A 25,824-nucleotide genomic window follows, 5' to 3' on the forward strand; every position below is an offset into this window, starting at 1 on the left:
TATTTTTTAGTGTCCAATGCATGAATGCCATGTAAGTTGCCACATAAGGTGGTATGAAATTATAGTATAAAAATGTGGGATGTCTAGCACTACTGTTCAATAATATCCAACTATCCAAGTTATGATCACCTACAAGAGCAAAATAGTAGCAAACATCACTGATTCTTCTAACATTTCTAGAAGTAAAATTATCAATAATGGTTTAAATTCAAGTTTTTCCAACACATCTCTTTCAATATATAACATTGCCAATCTATTCAACATTTCCTCTGACATAGAAAATTGCAACATAAAACTTTAGTATTTTTAATTTTGATGTGCATTCTTTATTCCATCATTGGTTACAGTCATGGAGGCCTATAATTTTTCAAATACACTAGCCGCATCACAGTAAAGCTTCCTCTTTCTTTGAGAAAAGAGGAGGCTGAAGGCATAAGTTTCTAAACTTTTTTTTTTGAAATTTGAATCACATAATTGATAATTCACATTAGGCCTTCGTGTATTGATTTATATTGACATTGGATTCGGCCATTTGGGCCTCTGTAGGTAGTAGGCATGTAGTTGTTTTTTTTTTTTAAGTAAATGATTATAAAGCCCAATTTTAGGCTTTCACTACTTTTAAGACCCAGGTCTTTTTTTGATATTCGAAGCAAGGCCAATTTATACCAATCCGGTCCTTTTTTCCTTCCTCCGTTTCTTTCTCCGTCTCTCCCCCACTCCTTCTCTCATTTCTCTCGTTTCAAACTCAGCACCATTCGCTCTCTTATCTCTCTTCAACGTCACTCTCTCTCTCTCCTCGATGCATCGTCGTCCAGCCATGGATGGCGGCGAGACCCACCTCTCCATGCTCGCCTCTCTCTCCTCTTCCTTCCCATGGCCTTCGATCGTCCAACCACCCAGCGACGGCGGCAGATCGACGTCAAGAAGCAGAAGCTTTTCGACCAATTTTCAGGTGAACTCGACGGTGACTCTACTCGATTGTGGTATTTTCCTACTCTTCTAATCAAGAGCTTTCTTTTCCCCATGATTTTGCTTGTCAATTTTGAGGAATTACGATTTTGAAATTTTTAGGGTTTGAAAATTTGATTTTACTGTGACCGTTGGTCCTTGCAATTTTTCATAAATGAGCCAGAAATTTTAAATCTGAAAAGGCTACTGAGAAAGCCTTCTTTGGCTTTCCAATGTGCACATCTTCTATTTCAAGTTTTTAACACTGATCCTATATATCATTTCAGGGTGAAACGCCATACAATTTCTGTATTTGTTGGGGATGAGAGTGGAATAATAAACCGAATAGTTGGGGTTTTCGCTAGGAGGGGCTACAACATCGAGTCCCTTGCTGTTGGTTTGAACAAGGACAAAGCTCTCTTTACCATAGTCGTGTCTGGAACTGAAAAGGTTTTGCGACAAGTTGTTAGCTCAACAAGTTGGTGAATGTGATAAAGGTTATGATTCAACCTTAATTATTTCTAATATTCCATAGAGATCTTAGTTTATGGTGTTACTTTAGTATTTTACATAAAATATCTCAGCGGTCGGGTGTTTTCCAAAATGTGGTAGCTTACATGAATTTGATGTAGGTGTATTTATTTGGATGCTGAGATTGGAATAAATTGAACTAGATTCAACATTATTATGCTTATATTAAATGATTGTAGATAACACAACCCTTCATTTTCATTCCTTTCCCTGTGGACCACGAAGATGTGCTGGATGCTTTGACATGCTAAATTTATAGTTTGTTCATCTTATTATCAAAATTGGCTATGAAACTATTGTTGTCAATGCTTGACTTATAATTGAAAAGCTAAGTGAAGCTTTGGTTGTTACTATTTGGCAGTAACAAATTGTTACTGTTTGATAGTAACAACATTTTATTGTGATTTTTATATATGTTCTTGTAGATTATGAAATTAATCTCACTTATTTTGATTTTTTTTTTTATGTTGAATATTTGAAGGTGTAAGGCTTGTTGTCAATTTTTGACTTAGAATTGAAAATGTAAGTAAGGCTCTAGTTGTTACTATTTATCAGTAATAACCTGTTATTGCTACTGCTTGACAGTAACAACCTTTTACTATGATTTTTATGTTCTTAGGGTATGAAATCTCACTTATTTTGATTTTTTCATACTCAGTAGTTGAATATGTAAGGTTTTTTGTCAATTATTTACTTAAAATTGAAAATGTAAGTGAGGCTCTAGTTGTTACTGTTTGTCAATAAGAACTTGTTATTATTATTGTTACTGTTTAACAGTAACAAACTTTTACTATGATTTTTATGTTCCTGCAATATGGTATGAAATCTCATTAAGTTTGAGAAATCTGAATGGAAATGTGTTAGGTTGGTTTACCTATTTAGTTTGGTTTAGGAGAAAAAGATGAATAAAAAAATATTAAGAAAGAAACTTTCAGATTGTGGAGTTGAGGAAGCAAAAGCCTCAAGTCAGTAATAATATGTTATTGTTATTGTTTGACAGTGGCAACTTATTTGATGTATCATGTATATAATTTTTACATGCACTGTGCACACATGCTTTGAATTTTTTGGGATAATTGATGTAGTTAGTGGCACAAAGAAGCAGCATGTGGCCAATGATTATGCAAAACGACTTTCAATAGGTTACAAAGAGGTATAACTTGATCGCTCTTGATATTCTTAGTAGTTTCTTTACTTTCTCATAATGAAATATTTTCCTTTCAATTGTCTCTTGCAGTCTAAGAAGATTGTTTGTTGCATAATCACTTGCTTGCATGACAGAGTCAAGATCCAAAACTGGTTGCAAGAGTATAATAACTAAGTTTCAACATGCAAAATAAATTACCTTTTAGCCTACACTTTTGGGCTGTTTCACTTCACCGCCATATTCAATCAATTATTTCGTATAACAAGTTTCAAGTTAGATCCGGAAGTTTCAAGTTATTGTGATTTTGTTTTATTTTGTTGTCATTGTATCATAGGTTTATAATTCATTTGGTTGTTTATGATTTCACAAAGATTGTATTAGGTTTAAATTATATCCTCTAATTTATTTTTATTGCTATTGTTAGGTGATTGTTACTGTCGGGCAATAGCAATAGGTGATTGTTATGCCGAGCAGTAGCAATATGTGATTGTTACTTTTCGATAGCAAGGATTGTATTAGGTTTAAATTATATTTTCTAATTTATTTTTATTGTTATTGTTACTTGATTGCCACTGTCTGGCAGTAGCAATAGGTGATTGTTACTGTTGGGCAATAGCAATAGGTAATTGTTACTACCGGACAGTAGTAATAGGTGATTGTTACTTTTCGATAGTAACAATTATATTTACTAATAAAATGCAAAAGATTATGGACATCTTGATTTTTTTGTGTTTTATGTTGGTTATTATTTAATATGTTTATGAAATAAAAAATACCTAAATTATGATTTTTTTTGGGTAATTTATGTACTAAATGGCACTAAAATGAAGAAAAAAAATTGCATTTTAAAAATACTGTAGCGTGCTACAGTAACGCCGTTACTGTAGTAACGGTTTTTTTTAAAAGTGGGCCGCTACAGTAGTTCACTGTAGCGGTTGGGCCGGATGAATAGTAAATTTTTAAAAATAGACTTTAAAAAAAAAACCCTTTTTTTTTACAACATAAATTTATTTTTAAATATATATATTAATATATATAATATAAAAAAATTTGTGGGCCCCCCTTAAAGGTAGGCCCTAGGCATTGCACTATGTGCCCTCCAGGGCCGGCATTGATTTTAATAAGAGATAATTAAGCTTAAGTTATTTAAAAAAACAGTTTTTAGATGGAAACCGGGAGTGTTTTAAAATTTATAAGAAAATTCTTTTAATTCATAATAAAGTCCTTTTAATTTATAAAAAAAATCTTTTTAATTCATAATAAAGTCATTCTCCGATTTGAAAGGTATTTACCCCTATTTGAAGAGTATTTCTCCTCCTAGAGTGTAGAGTGGGCTTTGTAGAGGTTGTATGTTAGGTTTTAACTCCAAGATTTTGGGCGGAGCTAAAACCTAACATAAATTCGTCAAAGAAAAAAAATAAAAGAACTTAATTAAAAACCTTAAATCACTACCGGTCTTAGTCTAATAGAGGCTCATAAAATTAACTAGACTCTAAGTCTCCCTTTTAATAATTATCTCTTAAAATATTGTAATCAAAAAAGAAATTGTTTAGTTATCTAACCGTTATCAATTAAATGGAGAGTGTATCTAATTATTACAAAAATCATCTATTTATTTGATTGTAATTAAATGACTAAACGATTTTTAATTTAATTAATTTTTTGAAATAATAATCTAGAAATTGAACAATTCTGATCATAAGGGTACAATTTCAAACAAGTGAAGAGAGAAGACACAAATGAGAAGGTAACTAACATTAGTCTTTGAGATATTCCAATTCTCTAGTTAAAATTTGGAATCAAGTTTAGCTCAAAGATCAAGTAGACATTTGAAGCTCGCGTGTAAGACATAGTTTGGAATTTGGATGCTATGATAGGGCTCGCGATAAGGGGCTCGGACTTTGCTTGAGAAAAATGCTAACTTCTATTACAGTTTTTTGTTAAAAATGTTTATGTGTATTGCACATAACCACTGAATATGGAGTATTTCGGTATCTCTAATCACAAAACACATGTCCACTAAACCCCCAACCCTCCCATCAAATTTTTGTTGCCTCACTCCCGCCATTGTCCTACGTCCTTGTGTCTTAATCTTGAAAAACTCTTTCAATGCTCTAAAATTGTAAAAAGAAAATAAATTGAAGAAAACCTATTGAATACAATTGCCATGTGGTTTCTTTACATGCAATTAATGGGATTTATAATTTGTGATTGGAGTGACCGAAAGGTCCTTAATGTAGTATGACGTGCCATGCACGTGACAACTTTAACGAAAATCTTACATAAACTTTGTTCTTACTTCTTATCGAACACATTTTTCTTATAGTGTGTTTGGATCAAGGAGTAAAATTTCGGTTTCGAGGAAATTTTCGATGGAAATTTCGACGGAAATTTTCGCAGAAATTTCGATTAAAATTTCGATTTCGATAAAATTAGACAAAAACGACATAAATTGCTATCAAAATACGGAAATTTTGAATGAAACTTGACCATATGTTTATTTAACATATTATCTACTACATTGATAAAAAATATTGAAGAAATCAAATTATATAGTAGGTTTCATATGATATAAGGTGAATATAATGTGCGCTAGAGGCAAATACTGTTAAATAAAAATAGTTCACTAATTACTAATTACATAAAAATGACCTCTTTTTAAGGGATATTTAATCATTTTGAATCCAATTGTCCTTAAAACATATGTGGACAAATAAGAAAATGACATGTATTGTTATTTTCTAAACCACTTAATCTAATAACAAAAAACAATCTAAATAGATTGTGAGATCCCAAAAAGTTGGTTTATAATTTATTTTGAAGTAAATAATGATTTATTGATAATTATCTTGTTAATTCGGAGATATTAGAATTTTTCTGAGGAATTTTGGAAGGAAATAAATGAATTTGAAGTAGTAGAAAAATAAAATTTATTAAGACGAGCTCACGAGATTTTACAGAACGTTTTTCGAACCTCGAAGTTAATTTTGGTAAATTATTTGAATTTTAAGTGATTTTGGCAAGTCATTGAGGAACAATAAAAATTAGAAAAGACTCAGTCTTGATTTTAGTCTTGTTGGAAAAGTCTCGGGTCAACGAGCGCATAGACGCAAATAAAACGTGTTTTTTTTTCTTTTTTTTTCTTTCCTTTTCTTTTCTTTTCTTTTCTTTTCTTTTTCTTTTTTTCTTTTCTTTTCTTTTTCTTTCTTTTCTTTTCTTTCCTTCTTCCTTTTCACCTGTGACTGCAGACTACCTTTCTATTCTCCTCCCTCACTCACGCAGACCTCCCTCCCCCCTCACTCCTCCCTCCTCCCTCCTCCGTCCTCTCTCCCTAATCTCCTCTCTCTCTTCTCTCTCCTCTCTCTCCCTCCCTCTCCCTCCCCCTCCCCGATCTCCTTCTCTTTTCTCTCCTCCCTCTCCCTCCCCCTCCCCGATCTCCTCTTCCCCGGATCTCCTCTCCCTCCGACGACGGCGACCTCTTTCTTCCCGATCTCTTCTCTTCCTCCGGCGAAGGCGGCCCTCTCTCCCTCCGGTCTCTGCCTCCCTTCGATTTATACGCGAAATTTCCAGAAATTTAACCAAAATGTGCTTGGGGCATTTTCGAAATTTCGGGCGAAATTACCGAAATTTTGGCGAAATTTTTACGAAAAATAACGGATATGTGATAAAATTTCGAGATCCCTAAAAAACGAAAATTTCATTCCTTGGTTTGGATAGAGAAAAAAAAATTTGGAATTTAAACAAAACTCAGCATTTAAGAAATTACATGTTCTAATTTCCTTATTTGAGTCCATAAATATAGAATTTTATAAATTCTATATGAAAAAAAACTTGGGATTTGAAGACTATAAATTCTAAGTTTAAATTCCACCTAAATTGGTGTCATTTTCAAAATTCCAATTTTTATATATAAAAAAAAAAAAAAGTCGTGTCCACCTATCACCTTGCCAATTAATTACAATACCACCACCACTACCACCATGCCACCGCTACCACCGCCGCCACTGCCATCGCCACCATCACCATCACAACCACCGACACCACCACCACCGTCGCCACCACTACCTCTGCCATCACCACCTCTGCCACCACTACCACTGCCACCGCCACCATCGTCACCACCACCACCACTACCACGGCCCGCTGCCACCACCATCGATACCACCTCCGCCGCCACCACAACCGCCATTACTGCCACCACCGTCGCTGCCACCATCACCACCACTGACACCGCCACCGCCACCGCCACCACCACCACCACCACCACCACCACCAACACTGACATCGCCGCCACCGCCTCCATCACCAGTGCCATCACCACCACCATCGTCGTTGCTGTCGCCACCACCATCACCACCACCACCAATGTCGCCGTTGCCGCCACCTCCAATACCCCAATTTTTGCCACCACCATTTCTCTCACCGCCCGTGGGCCATCACCCCTACTACCATCGTCAACTCACCACAAGCATCATTTTTATTGTTGCCACCATCACCATCACTTTTTTATAAAACTACTATAAATTTCGTATTTAAATTTTATTATGATTACATTTATCCAAACAAGAGAATTTACAAATTCTAGAATTTTAAATCACGTCATTTTTAATTCCATCATTTGTGAATTCCTTAGTAGTTTCAAACTACTTTATCCAAACGCACCATTAAAGTGAGGACAAAAATGACTGCTATGAAAATTTATGGACCAAAATAAAACTTTGGTCAAGGTCTAGGTCGATTTGTGTAATTTTCCCAAATAATTGCTAAAAAGTGTAATTTTCCCAAAGAAAAGCAACGGCTGTGATTGCCGCTATCATAATCATACGTCGCGCCACCGCCACAATAACGACACTTAAAATTAGGGTTTTAGCATTTAGGCTTATATCACTGAGAGAGAGAGAGAGCGAGTCACACAAACACAGAGAAGAAATTCAATTACAATGGCGTCGAAGGTTGCTTTGAAGAGCAAGGGCAAGGGCAGCAAGGGCTCCAAGGGCTCCGAAGAGCGATCAACGGCTCAGTGCCTCAAGGAGTGGAGCACTTGGACCATGAAGAAGGCCAAGGTGGTTACCCACTATGGCTTCATTCCTCTGATCATCATTATCGGCATGAACTCAGAGCCTAAGCCCCATCTTTCTCAGCTTCTCAGCCCCGTCTGATCCGGTCCGGTCGGATCGGGTCGAATCCTTTAATACCCAGATGGGGTTTTGGGATTCTCGAAAATGGGTTATGGGTCGGTGACTATTCGTCGAATCTTCATCGTATGGATCAGGGTACTGCTTAGGGTTTTGTTCTGTATGTTAGGGAGGTATTACTGTTAGTTTTAGTAAATGGGTTTGTGGAGTTTTATGTATGCTCTTTGCATAAATCGATGATTAGTTACTTTTGGATGGAAATTTGCCTCTGTATTTTGAATTTATAAAATATATGAAATCTTGGGCTTTATGCTTCATAATAATCTATTGGATCGTAATTTTGCTTCCTATGATTCAGTATTCTGGGCTTTTAAGTTCTATGTTATTTGATATTCTTGAGTACCAAGTTGACTGCCTTGATTTTATGATTCTATGCTTTCTAGTTTCTCCTATTGTCTCATTTACAATCCGGGTATTTGCAATTTTTTTCCTTTCTTATTTGATGTTCTTGACACCAAAAAAATTTTTAGTATTGCCTTTGCTACGCAGATAGCTCTGTGTTTCTTTTGGGATAGTAAAGCAATGATCACACTATTAGTTGTCCTTTTCTGTGATTATCAGACTTGTTGTCTGGTTGCAGTTCTTGATATGTTGAAGCTCTTGTAGCTCATTTTGGTGTTATAAGCTTTGCGGACTTCAAGATTATTGTTGCCATGTTGTGGTCATCAATATTCCTACCCACCATTGGATGTTATTCTAGTACAAAAATCTCTGAAGTTTACTGATTTTTACAAGTTTGTGGACCAAACCAAGTCCCCTTAATCCCTTATGCTTGGCTTGATTTTGTGGCATCCTTCCCTGGTTCCTCAGGCCAGTCAAACTGGAGGGGCTTAGGTTGTGTTCATTCCTTCTTGTTTCCCCAATCAAAATCCTTTCAAGTCAAAATGAAGGGGCTTTGATTAGTTTTTTTTCCAAAATTTTGTGGACCTCCTCTGGAGAGCCTACTTGTATTATAGTATGATAAGGAGATTAGTACTATTGAAACAGTAAATATTTATTGTTCCTGCAAGGAGTAACTTATATTCTGTCTCTCAATAGATTAAGTCTGCTCTTTTATGGCGCATTTTCTTTAAAGAACAAATTGTTTGGCTTTGCTGAAATCTGCTAAGTATCTTTGAATTGGTTATTTCTTGATTTTATCTTTGTCGCATCAGTTTTTTTTCCAGTGCATGCAATAATGTAAAATATTACATGTTGCTACATCAGTTTTTCCAGATTTGATTGCTCAGACTACTTCTTATAAACAATAATGTAGTGTCTAAACCTATACATTGTGAAAGCTACACTGGTGGTATGTCTCTTGCTGCTTATTTGTAATAAACGTAGTGTCAAGACTAAGATTGAATTAAGAAGGCCTAAATTAGTGATCAGGTGAATGATATAATCTCTGCTCTGCATCGTATCACTATATTTTCACCCCCTTGTTGATTGAAGTTTATGAGCCTCATGAGTGGGCTTTATTGTATCAGTATATGCATCAATAGCTCATTTGCTTACACGTTGCAAATCTGAGGTTCCTCTTCCTGTAATGCTATAGTCTATACTTATCTCTACACATACACAAGCACCCCACATGTACGTACATATGTTTGTAGATGAACTTCAATTTCATCCCATTGCCTTAGCATATGATGATATGAGCCACAGTGTGTAAAACAAAGGATTTAATGATCCCTAAGAGTTAGTCAGAGTCCTAGAGTCTTTTCCAGTTCCCGTCCTAGTAACTAAGTTCTGAGTTGTCTGAAAAATCATACAAGAGTTATCAAATGTTTTTGAGGACTATAAGATTAGTACCTAACATTTATATTATTTAAGTTGGTCCTTTCGTGAGGTTTCTCTTACAAAATCTGTATTCTGATGCTATTTTCTTAATTTCTGTGGAAGAGGACCGTCTTTTTCATTGACATCACCTAGCAATTGGAACTATTGTGAAGGTTAGGCTCTATGCTGTACTGCTGTGTTTATGAGGTGTGATTTGCTCTAGTTCATGAGGCTTATGTTTTAGTAGTTTGTGTCCGATTGATAGTGGTACCTATCTTGGATGTATGTCTGCTAGTTTTGTTTGTGCCACAATTGCAATAATACTTAGACGTTTGCTTTCTCATTTTCCTCCATAAAGTAATCTATTAACTTTGATAACCCAACTTGGATTGATGCTTTGTCTGCTGAATGGTTTTGCTAATCGTCTTCATATTGCTTATGGAGATGAAATGCGGTGTTTGGTTGTTGGGGAATTAACAAGTAGAAAGCTGTATGGGGTTTTGTCATCTTCTGTTTATTGTTTTCATTTCGAAATAATGATATTCAAGTTTTTGAAAAATTTGAGTTAGTGACAAATTGAAACCAGTTTTTGAAAGCTAGTGACTACTGTACAATAAGTAAAAGTAGCCTTATGAGCAATAGTTGCGTCCAAATCTGATTTTATAGAAAATTAGGCTTAGTTACACTAATAGTCCACTTACTTTTCTTAAAATCCTAATGTGGTCCACGGACTAAATGTTGTTGCAATTTAATCCACAAAATTTCTAACGTGTTTCAATTTGGTCCAAAATCATCTATTTTAGATAATTTTGTCGCTCAAAGTCAACTTATGTCTGGCTAATTTGAGGGACAACATTAGCCAAAAATGGACTGAAACACATCAGACTTTTCGTGGCCTAAATTGTAACAAAATTTAGTTTTTGTACCATGTCTTATATGTTGAACTTTTAATTTAGTCCCCTATCTTGGACTTTCAATTTAGTCCAAAGTGTTGCCAACTGGATCACTTATTTAGTTTGGGAAAAATAAGTGGACTATTGGTGCAATTAACTCTTTTCCAATATACATGTATGTACTTACTATGTCTTAACAGTGATATATGGTGAAATAGCACATGAAGAAAGTTAGGCCAAAAAACAGAATTTAGAAAGATAATAATTGGGGAAAAAAAGTCCAAAAGATTAATAGAGAAGATAAATTAATTTTGAATTTAAAACAATCAATTAAGAATACAAAAATAATGATTTTTCAATTTAGTACACAAATAATCTCCAATAGGAAGGGCTAATTGGTTAATATATTTGAATAAATTAGCGTAGAATGCATAAAAAACATCCTACTTAATCTCTAGTACACTTATTATTAAAATATAACAATAAAATAACATTTATAACATCTAGATCACTTAGTTTAATAGGTTCAATTCGTTTTTTTTTTTTTTAGTTTTGTTCGTTTTGAATTTTTTTCTCTCATATTCTCTTAGGTTCTTTTGGTATATTGTTGATACCCAGTTTGTGCCATGTTGAGTCCTAGAAAATATTGGGTCTTAAACTGTATAGAACCTTATTGTTTGTATCAAATTTGAGCTTTAAATGTGTTATAGCCCATTAAGGTATTTGTAAAAGTGAGAGTCTTGCCATCTATTATAAATAAGGCCCTCCACCTTTCTATTGAGGGGAGATTCATAACATACTGCTCTAGGGCTGTCATATTTCTCTGTATTCGATCTCCAATTATTCATAGTGAAACCCTAATCACAACCAAGTGGACGTAGCCTGGATCTAATTGGAATCAGGTGAATCACTATACATCCTTGTGTTTGCTTTTGTAATTGTCGTTTTATGTTTTGATTATTGTCGTTGATGACTTGACGAAATTTGTGCATCAACATATATAAAACGTATATTTGTCCAAAGTGTAGTAAAAATATGTATGTAGTTGCTGTCACGCCCCAATTCCGGGCCTAGGGAAATTGAGCTCGTGGCAGCCGGCGTACCCCTCAATTAACATGAACTTGACCGTTACCCCCGACGGCTCAAACTCACATTAACTGAGAAGCACAAGCCTTAAGTTTACCGTTCTACCCATGTACAAAATAGGTAGGCAGAGTTAACTAGCGGAACGTCCACTAAATAGTGAGCTCGTCGGAAGGTGTGTTCCTAATTAATTTATTAATATTAGGCCCGAGTTAATTATTATCAATTAATTTAGGTAGGATTCAGGATCTAAGTAACTTGGTCGACCTAGGTCAGATAGCCAAATTACAAGTCAAGTAATCCGGGGTTAACCCGACACACCCCCGAGAGTAGTCTTGCAATAGATAAACCTCAAGTAAGCCAAACATTTGTAACACTAATGAGCCAAAGACTAACGAAGGATAAGTACGAGAGTCTAAGACACTGGTCCGGTACTCACTCGCTCATGAGGGAACTGCTGGAACTCGAATATCTAATTGTCGTCGAAGTAGGCGGTGTCTCGTCATCAGATATCTCCACTAGTATCACCATAACGCCAAACCTACAAAATCTATGTAGGGGTGAGCATCACCAAACCACTGGATCCTTTGCTCGGCTCACCCGACCCAAAAATGTGTCCACACAATCTCAAGTTTTATCTTACTTAACAAGCAAGTCGTTTAAAAACAACCATACCCAAACAGGGCTTCACACCATAAATCACAATTCGTACAAAAACGTAATAAATCACAAGATAACATGCTATATCAAGTTCATCATGTAAGACATGTCATTTTGTACTTTCATGGCAAAAATGTCAAAGATGCATGCAACAAATATCTTATGCACGTGTATCTTTGCCAATCCGCAGAAGCACATCTCATTACCTGTTAAATAACAGTGGACCACCATAGCCTATACAGCAGTACCATCACTACCCGGCCTACCCTTCTGCCGCAAATTAGTGATAAGAACGGCTCTCACGACCCGTGGTACCTCCATGGTCGCAAACCCAGTATACTACCAAATCAAATGTATCCACGCAGTTCGTACTATCCCAGTACGTTCTGACCGAACATGGGGAGCTGACCAGGGGGCCGACTACTCACTGGGTTTTCCACTGTGGTTTAGGGAATCGAAACCCAAGGTCGTTCACGCAACCCTTCGTTCTAAGACTAGGTGTCCAAACACTGAATTCTCATTAGTTTCACAAATACTCAATGAAAATGATTATGATGCATGAATGCATAATCCACTAGCATCAACCTATGCCAAAATCAAGTCCATGTAGGAATGCACATGCTCAATATCAATTTCAGTGTTCAACATATAACAACATTATCAACTCAAAACCATTACATAGTTAAGGGTTCTCATCAGTAGCCATTAATCATAGAAATGATACAAGGTTTTTCACATACTGAAATATAAGTCACACAAGTAGTTCAAAGGGGATTTATAAGCCTCATTACCATATTTAATTAGATTATATTATGAGGAATAATTCATTAATCAAGCTGGCCAGTTGCAAGGCAAATAAGGATAAATCACGTTTAAATTATAGAGTGATTATAATCCGATAATTCTATTTCTTTTAATCATCAAATAGCACATAATTTTCTTTAGGCGTTTAGGCCTTTAATCTAACCATTTATGCATCCTATAGTTTAACTAGAGTTTTCAAATAGCAATTAAGCAAGTACTAAGCCTGTAGGTTCCAGACTGCACAACAATTAACCACCATGGATGCAAGTATCACACTTACAATGTACATACACAACCAATCATGCACAAGCACAAGCAAGACTCTCCAATTGTTAGTTTCTAGAAAATTAACTTGGGCAAGCCCCCCTACCTTCTATAGGAGCTGCCCCCAAACTCTAAAGCTCTTAAGAAACTAACAAGGCCCCTGCAACAGTACACAAAACACACCAAGTCACAACCAAGTTCAAGAATGGGGTTTTACCGAATTAACGCACTTGTTTGGCAAGCTAAGATTGTCCCGGACACCAAATGAATAATCCAAGGAGTGAAAACATTTAAATGAATGCTAGGTGGACTTTAAAACAAATTTATAATGATGTAAATAACTCAGGTGGTCAAATGGATGAGTTTTAAAAAGGAAAGAATTAGAAAGTAGCTGACTGCTAGCAAATAGGATCACTGGAGCAGGGTGTAGTCTTGGATTTTTAAAAACATAAGTAACAGTCCAAAAGTTATGAAAATTAGTGGGATGATTTTAGACATGCAGAGGGTCACTCACAAAAATTATCAAGTGGTTTGGAGTTGTGGATCAATACAGTTTCGCCAATCAATCCAGCCTATGATTTGGGAGCAATGCTCATCCTCCAAATTCAAAGGTGGAGTGACTGATGTCTTAAAACCTCAAACCGCATGATCCAATATAAGGAAACCAATCAAAACAGGTATAACATCATCCCATCAACCTCATTTTAGGTTAAAACCACTAGAACACAAGGGAGACTCAAAAACTTAGACTAGTAAAAATGAAATCGCTGCTGTCAGGTTTCAGAAATTCAGGGTCAGCTTAGAAAATTCATAACTAATTCGTCAGAGGTCCGATTGAGGTGTTCTTGGTCTCTAAATGACCATTAGGATGTCTAGTTTATGCATACCAAAAATCAGGTCGAAATACTTTGTCAAACAGTACAGTTTTCAAAAATAGTAACTCGGGGTCAGGAGTTACAAAAACCAGAAAAAGAGAGTTTTTGACAGAAAACTCAAAACTCTTGACTCTTTTGCCAAACCAAGCAGACCAACACACCCAAAGCAACACCAAGATAGATTCACAAGGTTCACAAATAAGTTTAGAGCTTCTTACCCCAAAGCACAGCTTGGTTTCACGAGATAGTACCCTCAAACCTGCATGCAAGTGCACCAAATCTCTTTTCTGATCTTGCATGTATCAAGGATGAAACCCTTAACAGCCTATCAGTCTAAACAAGTAAAAAGAGAAACTTGACTCACAAATAAGGGTAGGAACTTACCAAGAAGAACAGACCTACTCTCGGATTGCACATGCATTCACAAAATACAATCCATATTAGTGATCACCTTGAGAAATGACCAAGTCCTGGGCTTGATCGACAAAATGAAAGGTTTTTGGGAACGAAGTCAGGAATGAAAAGAGGATTGAGAAATCCAAACCTTCCTCAACCAATTGTTGTGTGCTCTCCCTGAGTGAAACAAAAGTCCAGCAGCCCCGAAACACAAATGAAGGTATCAAAGTTAGTTCAAGGCCTTGGTGAAATTTATAACTTCAGAGAAAGAATCTGAAGGGCTATCGAAACGTAAGGAGGTAACATGCAAAAGGAAAAATTACCCAAAATCAGTCCTCACATCTTCTATTCATGTAGCTCAGAGACGATGGTCTCCGACTTCTCTCTCTCGGCTCAAAGGTTCCTCACCTAGTGAACTCGAGAATGCTGTCTAAGGTTTGGTTTGTGGTTACAAGACTGTTTGGCTACAGAGGAAATGTAAAGAGAGAAAAATGCAGAGAGAGAAGAGAACACAGACAAAAAGAAGAAGAGGAAGGTGAAAGGGTTGGCGTACATGAGTTTACAAATGATGGCTGGTTGGGTTTCCAAAACTAACAGCCATCAGAATTAAATAACGTGTATGTGGCTGTCTTAGGGGCTAGGTGGGCTGCTGATTGGGTTTTGGGCCTAAGCTAACCATATGTAATTAAAAAGCCCAGCTGGTTTTAATTTTTCATGCCAAAGGAAAATAATTGGGCTTGGATTTATGTACTAGGGTCCAAAATAAATAATTAGGTTTAAGGGAAAAATTAAATGGGCTTCCTAAGAAATGGGAAGCCGGCCCCTCTTGCCATGTGTCACGCCCTCAAGTTCGGGTCTAAGAGTTCGAGTGTGAAATTACTACATTGTCCCTCCAAGGTTACTACCGTTAATCTTTGTCTCACTCGCAAGACGCGAGCAACAAAATAAAATAGAAATAAAATAAAAATAGAAAGTAACAGTAACAAGGACAAAGGTAGTTCCAACTATAAGCAAAAGTACTACGAGTCACGTTTACAACTTAGATAGAAGTGGTGGTTTGACCTACAAGTCAACCATGATCAAGTAATACCGCAAAAAAAAATTTGCTCTAAATTTTTCTGGGTATCACAGTTGCATAGTTTTCTGATGCATTTTAGTTTGCAATTTTAGTTTGGCGCTTGTTGAACCTGTTGTGGATTAGTTTCAGTTTTTTATTTTAGGTGAGTTGAACTAGTGTTAGTTTCCATTTTTATTTTGGGTGAGTTGAGCTTATGTTAGATTTTTTTTTTTTTGTATTTTTTTTTTCTCAGCCCGCAATTGAAGGAGGTGGTTTAGTAAGAACACACTTGATATTTTTTATATTTGTTGTGCTGTGTTTTGTCATTTCACTGGCTCCCCTATTTTGAACCTTTTAGAAGGTTACTTGCAAATTAAATTTGTGTGTTTTAATAATTTTGGTTAAATTTTTAGATTGTGAATACCTTAAAATTAAGGCCTCATAAATTAATTAAAACGATGCTGCAGCATGCGCACCATTTGAGAAATTAAATTATCACACGTGATGTGGACTGTTATCCAATTATTCCATTGATTAAGCAAAAAAATAAAACATGCTCCTATATTTATCATTTTACATCCAATCCAAATGCAAATACTTCACATTTGGATTTGGTATTAGGTGTCTGGATTTATTAAACTAAAAACTGCAGTAATTGAACTTCTTCAACCCCAAAAACAAAAACAAAATAAAAGTAATTGAACAGATGGGAAGAAGCCCATAACCGTCCTTATGTTTCTTCTTTCTCTCTAACAGAGGATAAAACTTGGAGTGGATCATATGCAGTTCCGACATGACCCTCCGACCGTAGGATCTACCCATTACATCAAAACCAACGGCTCTGATTGACTCTCTCTGTCTGTCCAAAGTTATCATCGTCATAGATCTCTCATCCTCATGTCCGGTAAGAATCAAACCCTTGAAAACATGTTTGATGTTTGATGTTCTTTCTGTAGATCTGGTGTATGTAGAAATGTTTCTTTTTCTGTCTCATGTTTTCTCCACATGTGTTTGGGATCTGCAGATTCCATGGATTCTCCAAGTCCTTATAAGAAAATAACGTTTAAGCTCCAAAGGGAAGAAGAAAACAGCGCTGCCCCAGAAACCTTTGATGTCCCTTCATCTTCTTCATCTTCGTCTCTCTCTTCATCCTCGTCATCTTCTTCTTCAGATGATGAGATTGTTCAATCCCATTTGAAATCCAAAGAGCTGGTGCTCTACGATCCTTTAGCTGCAGCTAATGCTGCTGCTTCTGTTGCTTTAGCTACAAGGAACGAAAATGGGGACAGACCCATTTCGTTTCCAATCCCAAATCAACACACACCTAGGGTTTTGCCCTCTGTTGGGGCATTCACTGTGCAGTGTGCTAATTGTTTCAAATGGAGGCTCATACCCACAAAAGACAAGTACGAACAGATTCGAGAACACATTTTGGAACGACCCTTTTACTGCGAAACTGCACGCGAATGGCGGCCTCACATTTCTTGTGATGATCCCCCAGATATACAGCAAGATGGGAGCAGACTCTGGGCCATTGATAAGCCCAACATTGCTCAGCCCCCTCCTGGGTGGCAACGCTTACTGAGGATTAGAGGTGAAGGAAGCACCAAGTTTGCAGATGTGTATGTATTATCAATGCACCATCATCATCATCATCATCATCATCATCTTCATCCCCGTTGCCAAAATGCAACCTTTTCTAACATGTCCATTTCAATGTTTTGTATTTGCAGGTATTATGAAGCACCCTCAGGCAAGAAACTTCGTTCAATGGTGGAGATTCAAAAGTATGTTTCAGTGTTTCCCTTTTAAAATAGCTTGTATTTTCTTCTCAATCACAACTGGGATCTTTGAGTAGTTTGTGATGCTTTTGATTTCTTCAGGTATTTGATGGAACATCCTGAGTATCTGAGCGATGGGGTTACTATGTCGCAATTTTCATTCCAAATCCCAAGGCCTTTGCAAGAAAATTATGTGAGGAAGCGCCCTCGTTTGCCAGCTTCTACTGATGCCAGTAGACCTCTTGAACTTGGTGAAGGTATGCATTCATATACAATGTATACTCTGTTTTAATTGCTTCTTTATGAATTGTAGTTTTCATGATTCAATCAGATTATTTGCCCCATAAGTCAATGTGGAATGATATTCTTTCCTGATGTTTAAAACAATATCAGTAGCGTTTTCATAGTGGATAAAAACGCTTTCGTGAGGCCTGCCTGCCTGCCTGATAAGTCTAAAATGTCTTTTTTCCTAAAAATAAGTGTAGGGAAGTGCTTTTTTTTATTTATTTTTTTTTATTATTATTTGTTTGAAACAGGTCGGATGATGGTATGTATTTTTGCAAAACATTTTTTTTGTTTTTTTGCTTTTCAATTGTGTACTTGATAGCTATGGTCTAGGGCACCTCCACAGAAAGGTTGGCAAGTTGATTTGTTTGGAAATTTACACTCATTAGGGGATGCTGCAAAGTGTGATGTCCTATTTGAGTTTTATTAGATACTGTTGCATCCTTTATGGTACAGATATTGCGATTCCTTTATGTATTGACCTTGACTTGATTAAGACATTATGCAGTTCGAATGGAAAAAACCCTTCAGTGGGATGTCCTCTACATTGTGTTCCTGCAAATGTATTAGTTTTTACAGCATTTCCCATTTGCGCCTTGGACCTGAATAGATCATTTGGATATACAAAATGCAGGCAGGAAAATGAATTATATAGGCCATCGGGTTTTTTCAATATTTCTTTTCTTTTCAAGGGGGAATTGAGACCCTTGATTATAGACGTCCTGTTACTTCAGCCTGCTTGTATAAAAAAATTTAATGCAAAACTAGGCCATGCCACCAAAAAGATACAAAATTATGAAAAAATTCTCTTTTTTCCTTCTTTTTTGTATTTTTGAATCCGAATCCCGTTTTCCTTAATTCCTTTTCTAAAAGAAATCTTTCTTTTTTGTTTGGGGTGGATCCATCCCTTTGATTGATTGTATAGTATCTTAAAAACACGCAATATCTAAAAACTTCCTTACCTTTTTTAATTGAAAACAAAATTTGGATTTTTCCATCAAAAAAGGAAAAATTCAGAATAAACTGGAACCTTTAACTATTAATTCATGAATGGTTCTTGAAAGAGTTGTTTATTCTGCAGCAGTAAATCCCCTAGCGTGGGCTAGTCCAGATGACCCTACGGCCTTGCAACTTGGTAGGCCAGCACTCCCTCCTCCGTACTTGGAGGCACCTCCATTTGATCCTGTTGTTCGACCTACAAAGAAGCGAGCAACAACAAGAATTCCATCAAAGATCTACAATAGTAATCCAAGGTTCAGCACAGAGTCAAGGTAGAAGGGCCTGGTCAATCTTGAAAGAGTTCTTATCTGCGGGGATCTGTCCAGATGGTTCTTATTTTGCTAACTGAATGTTCATTTTGTATGGTCTTTTTTTGCCCTACACTACAAAATTATATACAAGTATATTCAGAGAAGAAAAGTAAGGTTTTTGAACTTGTGAGGAAATGAGGCAGATCATTTTGGGGTCTAGGGATGTTGTCAGCCTTATGCCTGTAATATGTAAAGAGCTACCATGAAAAGGAAATCCCGATTATATTAGCCAAGCCACATCCAAGGCAAACCAGTTTCACATGTATATGGATGGTTATATGCCTGTGCAGAGTTGCATTTGCAAGTCTTGTGCAGGAGAACGGCATGTCTTGATGACTAGTGAATTTTATTTTATTTTGTGAATATATATATGTATATGTATATGTATTTGTCTTGCAAGAAGATTTTGTGAGAGGATGCCCCATAGGGCATGCTCCATGAAATAATCTCTTATTATTGAATTGACAAATAGTGAAGACAATATTAACATGATTGCAATTAGGGACTGAAGTGGGCCAGGCTAATTGGAAACTCTGACCTTGCTGAACTTATTGGGAGATGTTTGGGTTTGCCAATCGATTTTGTCGTTTATACTATATTCAAAAAGATAGTAGATTTGAACTCTCATTGAATGTTGACATTGTTATCAAAAGAATAAAGAAAAGCACAATACTTGTGTCACCTCATGTCATCAAAAGAAAAAGGATAATACTTGGGTCAACTCCAGATACCTGCAAGACACCCCAAACACCCCCCCCCACCCCCCATCATTTATGTTTTAGATCATTTATTAAAAATTATTTTTATAAAAAATTAATTCAATTAAAAAATTGTGGTTATATAATTATTATCGAATAAATAAAATAAATAAACGGTTTGGTTAAAAAAATTACTCTTTAAATATAAACTGTCTATTTATTTTATTTATTCGATAACAGTTATATAACTAAACGATTTTTGATTGAGTTGATTTTTTTGCAAAGATCTTTAATAAATGATCTAAAAAATAAACGGTTCCGATCCTGAACCTGCACTGCCGAAACAAGCTTTTTTTTTTTTTTGGGGTTTCTAAATGCCTTACCCTCAAAACTACAACTCTTTCATTATCGTTTATAATTTAAGCTTATATTGAGTTGGGGTTTTTCATCGTATCATTATTTTATTATCACCAAACTAAATATTTTAAACTAATTAATTTAAAACTGTACACTTCCTTAAGTATATCACTGAACTTGGGGAAATACTAATAAAAACCAAATAGTATTGGCGTGGGCTAGGTTGCAAAAGGCAAGACTTGAATTGGATGTATTTGGACAGGGTTCCTTTTCATTAGATAGTGTCCCATAAAAGATTAGACGCTCAGACTAAGCTGTGGAATGCTCACCATTACCTTGAATCATGCAATAAAATCTGAATGCCAACGTTTTTTTGTCGCATGTCTCTTTTCTTTTTGAATAAATTGGTTGTGGCAAAATGAAACTTGAAAAATAACATTGCATTTCATGTCAGATTGCTTCTCCCTTTGAAGCAGAACAAATTTGAAATTTAGCACCACTTTCTCCCTGTCAAACACTACTTATTGCACACAACTATGGAAGAGAGTTGGGGATCAGAAGCTCCACTGATAACAGCACCCTTGCTTCTAACATCTAGCAGATAATCCAAAGCTTTTTTTGTGATAATCTCCCCAGGGATCATTACTGGAATCCCAGGTGGGTATGGACATATAAGCTCTCCACAAACTTCCCCAAGGCTGTTTTCAATACTCACTCTCCTTTTACCATTGAAAAAGGCATCTCTAGGAATTAAGCTTGTCTTAATATCTGCAAAGAGTGCAGAATGACCACCGTCCGCCTTCCTCTTAGCAGCCCAAGTTGATGCAGAAGCGGCTGCTAGATGCTTTATTCCTGACACTAGCCTCTGGACATGCTCTCTGCAGGTTCCAAGGTTAATTGCAAAAGTAATGGATTGGGTTTCAGCAAGTTCACAAATGATTTCATGATCCTTATATAAAATTTCATCAGCTTCGTAGCCAGACAAGCCAAGCTGTTGAAATCCTAGGGTAAGCCGCAAGGGATCAATTGCAGGGAAGTTAGGGAAGCTTGGAACATCAAGCACTGAAACACCTGAAATCTTTCTTATCATATTCTTAGCTTCAATAGCCAATTGCAATGCCTTTTCAAAAATAGTTTCTGGATTTTCACTAATTTGAGCTCTAGCAGCATCTAATGATGCCAAAAGCAGATAACTAGGACTACTACTTTGAAGTGTTTGAAGACATCTAGAAATTGTTTCTCTATCTACTAGACTCCCTGACATGTGCAGCATTGATGACTGTGTGAGCGAGCAAAGAACCTTGTGAGTGGATTGTACAGCTAAATCAACACCTTGCTGCATGGCTGAATTTGGCATCCGGGGATGAAATCCTAGATGTGCCCCATGTGCCTCATCAACAATCACAGGAATTCCACGAGAATGGCACAATTCAGTTATCTTGCTCAAGTTGCTACATATACCATGATAAGTGGGAGAAGTGACGAAAACTGCAGCTGGTTTTTGCCCTTCTTGCTCCACTTCCTTGATTGCTCTTTCTACCTGTTATAACAGCTAGTTTAGTTCATATACAGAAATAGAAATAGAATAGCTGTATAATGTCAACATGGAAGGGGGAAAGAGCTCATCATAATAATTTTTGCTTTTATAAACATCTTTTAATTGTTAAAAGAAACTTTTTATATTTGAGCAACAACATACCAAATCTTTACAGATTAATGCTTTGGAAGGTAACACAGTAGCCATGTAATGTCATTTTAAAATTTAAAGTAATAACCATAACATTCATTGCATGTAGACTTGCCTGTGAAGGAGTGACCCCACCAGCAATGTTCCAGTCAAAATTGTAATCAGGGATGATGTACTTAGGTACTGCACCAGACATTATCATAGCAGATACAGCTGATATATGGGAATTGCGAGGGAGAATTAAAATTTCTCCAGGGGAACATGTAGCCATTATTGCTGCCTGAATTCCGCACGTGGTACCCCCTACAAGGAACCATGTCTGCAATGAACCAAAGAGTTTTGCTGCCTGTTGTTGTGCATCTAAAATGGGTCCTTTCGGAGAAAAGAGGTCGTCAAGCTCCGGAAGCTCAGGTAAATCATGAACGAATGGTTTTAAACCAATAAGCTGAGTTAAAGACGATGGCGCAGCTCGACCTCTGTTGTGCCCAGGGAAGTGAAAGGTAGCAGCACTTTGTTCAGCTGAAGCCTTCAATGCATTAACAAGTGGAGGGGAACTCTCCCGCTGAGATATCTGAGAGTTGGAAATGACAATCTCATCCTTTGTGGCAGACCTGGTTTTTCCTATCTGAACAGTTCTACTTATTTTAACTTGCTTCTTGTTTGGCTCTAAATTGCTACCTTCCTACAAGAAAATTCAAAGAGTTAACCCTAAAAAAGAAAAATGCAACACAACAACTTCTGAAAAATAAATTAGCACATGCACTCTTCGATTTAAATAGACAAGGTTCAAATCTGACATGCTTCTCTTTTAAAAGATGAGGGTACCGTGACCCCACTCTTTCCTTGAGGGGGGCAAACACCGGGACAGTTTGGATGCCCCTATAGCATGCGGCAGGTCAGCCCAATAGTTATGAGAAACATTATTATAGTAGAGCTGACTCCAAGGTTGGGTAAAGTCAAACTTGGGACCTATGCTTCCTGTGGCACACTCCAGTGCCATATGAGCAACCTCATGGGCTTAAATATTGAGATCACAGTGATGGCATGCCTAATTATTGTCTCCTACATTACTACCTATAAGAATTACCTCCAGTCCATCTGTGGCCTCCATTGATGTCCTCCTTTTTACTCTCATTCATGACAAATAAAGTCTTGAGCCAGATTACACTTGTTTCATAAGTTTGTTTGGAAAATTTTTCTAACATTAAACAAACCATGCCGAGAAATCAGTTTCCAGCTCCAAAAGCCTATGGCCAATATGTGCAGCTAACAAATTCACAAGAAACATACAACAACTTTTTTTCTAAATAAAGCAAACAATTGGTTTTTAATCCAACAGCCATTCAACCATAAGTCTTATCATAACTAATCAAATCAATGCAGTAACTTCTTTCATGATTTCTAATGTCTCCAACTCCAAAAGTCCGAGCTCAATGATGGAAAAGTGATCATTGTCTAACTTACTAACCTTTCAAAAATAAGAGCTCCACTGTACACTGTTATAAACACACAACATACTCCAAAAATATATATATATATATATATATATACATATATTATTTTCAACATAGAAAACTGCTGTTTTATTTGAGCTTTACTTGGATGCATGTCAAAAACATTTCTCTCCTTTTTTTTTTTTTTTTCTGTCTTTAAAGATTTCTCGTTATTTTACAATTTCTCTTCCTTGAGTATTATATCCTATTGACAATGAATTCACAATCTCTTCAACCATCATTTTTATATGGAAATAATCCAGTCATTTAGTAAGTTACAACACAATTTGACCAATATTGACAACTCTCATTCATTCTTAAAGAAACATTGACATTTCCCAATTAATTAAAACAAATCAATTAAACGCTTTAAGGCTAAAACATATGGATATTTGATGAAAATTCAAAATTAAGGTCTAGAAACATTAAATAGCGAAAAAAAAAAATCAAATTGTAACTCATACATTTTTCATAGCACTTATAGACCTCTACAAACAAAAGTAAAGCCCAACCATATGAAGAAGCAAAATTGATTATTTTTTCCACATACACAGGAGGGAAGAAAACACAGGACCGCAGGAACAACAAACAAGACAGCAAGAGCACATGAGAGTTCAAAATTTCAAATCGGGTTCTTTCCATTTCAGATGAATTCATAATAAAAAACCAGAAATTAAACCCTCAAAGTAACTAAAATGACAAAAAGAACAGGCATGAGGCTCAAATTTATTTTACTTTGTTTCTGGGTAGTACAGGTAAACGAGACCGTTGCAATGAGAACCATCACCAGTGGGTACTGAAACAAAAACATACCTGAGAGAGACAAGCGCTTGGTCTTCCTAGAGTCCTGAAATTCCAGGTATTGCTAAAACCCCAATGAGCAACACTCTGCAAAAACAACACAGAGTCAGAAGACAACAACAATACGCACACCCAGTGTGGGAGAGAGAGAGAGAGTAGACTTACCAGGCTTAAGGAAGATGAGGGAGCTGAGAACATGGAAGCACTGAGCATATTATGCAGAATTCAGTGGTGGCTGAGAGTGTGGGTGTAATTGTTACAGCGTTTACTTTCACTCTTTACCCACTACTGGTGTTGTCCAGTGTCCAGACTAAAAAACGGTGTTTGTACGTCCGGTTTATTTTTTAAGAGCCACTTCAAAAATATTTTTACAAAAAAATGTCCAAATTAGAAGTTTGTTTTGTTTTGTTTAGGGCTCACCAAATAGCCCAAGGCCCGAAGCCCGCCCGGCCCATTGGGCCCGAAGCCCGATTTGGTCCGACATTTGGGCCGGCCCGGCCCGGCCCGAAGATTTCTTGGGTTGGGCTTGGGCCATCCCCTTGAAGCCCACGGCCCGCCCAAAGCCCGGCCCGCTTAGGCCCGCCCAAAGCCCGGCCCGAAGCCCAAAGCCCGTTTAATATCTTCAATAAAAAAAAATATAGGATTTTGGCTATGTTATGAATTGAACTTGAGACCTCATAGAACAAATTTCAACTCTCAACCAACTGAGCTGACTAGTTTATTTGTCTAATTTGTGAATCATAACATATTTAATAGGTTTTTCGTTTATTTATTCTAATAAATTATTAATATGCTTATTAAGTTATTATATAATTCTATAATATTAGTAAATAGTAATAGTGTAAAGTGTAAACTATACTATGTAATACCATAAATAATAAACTTTGAAAATTATATACAACATTACAAATTTACAACTATAATAAAACATAAATGTATATGTATATATACAACTTTTATAATACAACTATAATTAAAGTTATTAAACCATGATTGTTCATTAATTTAATAATTTGAACCGTTCATTTTATATGTTGATAGTCAAAGATTATCCTTACAAAAAATCGGCCAAATCGGAATTCATTTATCCATTCGATTATCATTAAAAAAACCATGATCATTCATTAATTCGACCATCGTTACGTCACTTTTACATATAAATACACTTGAAGAGTTGAAGAGTATAATTCTAATAACTTTCTCGTTGAAACCTTATTGTTTTCATAATTGTGAAGACCACAACGTGATTTCAACAATCTGAGCCGTTCATTTTCTATATTCATAGTCAAAGATCATCCTTACAAAAAATCAGCAAAATCAGAACTCATCTACCCATTCGATTATCATTAGAAAAATCACGATCGTTCATAAGTTGGACCACCATTATCTAATTTCTACATTTTCAATTGAACTAATTTTTTGCAGGGATGATCTTTGAGTGAAAAACTAAAAAATGAATGGTTCGGATCATTGAAAACTTGGAAACACGATCGAGATGTGAGCTTCTACATATAAATACACTTGAAGAGTTGAAGAATATAATTCTAATAACTTTCCGGTTGAAACATTGTCGTTTCCATAATTGTGAAGACCACAACGTGATTTTAACAATCTTAGCCGTTCATTTTTTATGTTAATAGTCAAAAATCATCCTTACAAAAAATTGGCTATATCGGAATTCATCTACCCATTCGATTATCATTAGAAAAACCACAATCGTTCATTAATTCGACCACCGTTATGTCACTTTTACATCTCCGATTAAGCTAATTTTTTGCAAGAATTCTCTTTGAGTGGG

At 36.2% G+C, this 25,824-nt stretch overlaps 3 protein-coding genes across 4 annotated transcripts; 2 read left to right on the plus strand and 1 right to left on the minus strand.

Moving 5' to 3' along the window:
* Nucleotides 1–7,503: 7,503 nt before the first annotated feature.
* Nucleotides 7,504–8,099, plus strand: LOC147293633 (mitochondrial import receptor subunit TOM7-1-like). Its single transcript, XM_086233782.1, has one exon. The coding sequence runs from the start codon at nt 7,567–7,569 to the stop codon at nt 7,783–7,785; it is 219 nt and encodes a 72-aa protein (XP_086089908.1). The 5' UTR covers nt 7,504–7,566; the 3' UTR covers nt 7,786–8,099.
* An 8,150-nt stretch (nt 8,100–16,249) lies between these two features.
* MBD02 (methyl-CPG-binding domain protein 02) lies at nt 16,250–19,479 on the plus strand. 2 transcript variants are annotated; one of them, XM_086233207.1, is made up of 5 exons: nt 16,250–16,518; nt 16,639–17,236; nt 17,348–17,401; nt 17,498–17,652; nt 18,765–19,479. In XM_086233207.1, exons 1-5 carry the CDS (start codon nt 16,512–16,514, stop codon nt 18,953–18,955), a joined length of 1,005 nt encoding a protein of 334 aa, XP_086089333.1. In that variant the 5' UTR covers nt 16,250–16,511; the 3' UTR covers nt 18,956–19,479. The 2 variants fall into 2 exon arrangements, with proteins under 2 accessions (XP_086089333.1, XP_086089332.1); XM_086233206.1 differs by having other exon boundaries at nt 16,251–16,518; nt 18,762–19,479.
* A 991-nt stretch (nt 19,480–20,470) lies between these two features.
* Nucleotides 20,471–24,323, minus strand: LOC147293635 (uncharacterized). Its single transcript, XM_086232604.1, has 4 exons — nt 24,192–24,323; nt 24,039–24,113; nt 21,848–22,414; nt 20,471–21,585 (listed from the first exon to the last, which is right to left on the minus strand). Exons 1-4 carry the CDS (start codon nt 24,237–24,239, stop codon nt 20,563–20,565), a joined length of 1,713 nt encoding a protein of 570 aa, XP_086088730.1. The 5' UTR covers nt 24,240–24,323; the 3' UTR covers nt 20,471–20,562.
* Nucleotides 24,324–25,824: the final 1,501 nt, after the last annotated feature.

The sequence above is a fragment of the Dryas octopetala genome, chromosome 2, assembly GCF_963921425.1.
Source record: "Dryas octopetala chromosome 2, drDryOcto1.1, whole genome shotgun sequence".
In the NCBI taxonomy this organism is placed as follows: domain Eukaryota; kingdom Viridiplantae; phylum Streptophyta; class Magnoliopsida; order Rosales; family Rosaceae; genus Dryas; species Dryas octopetala.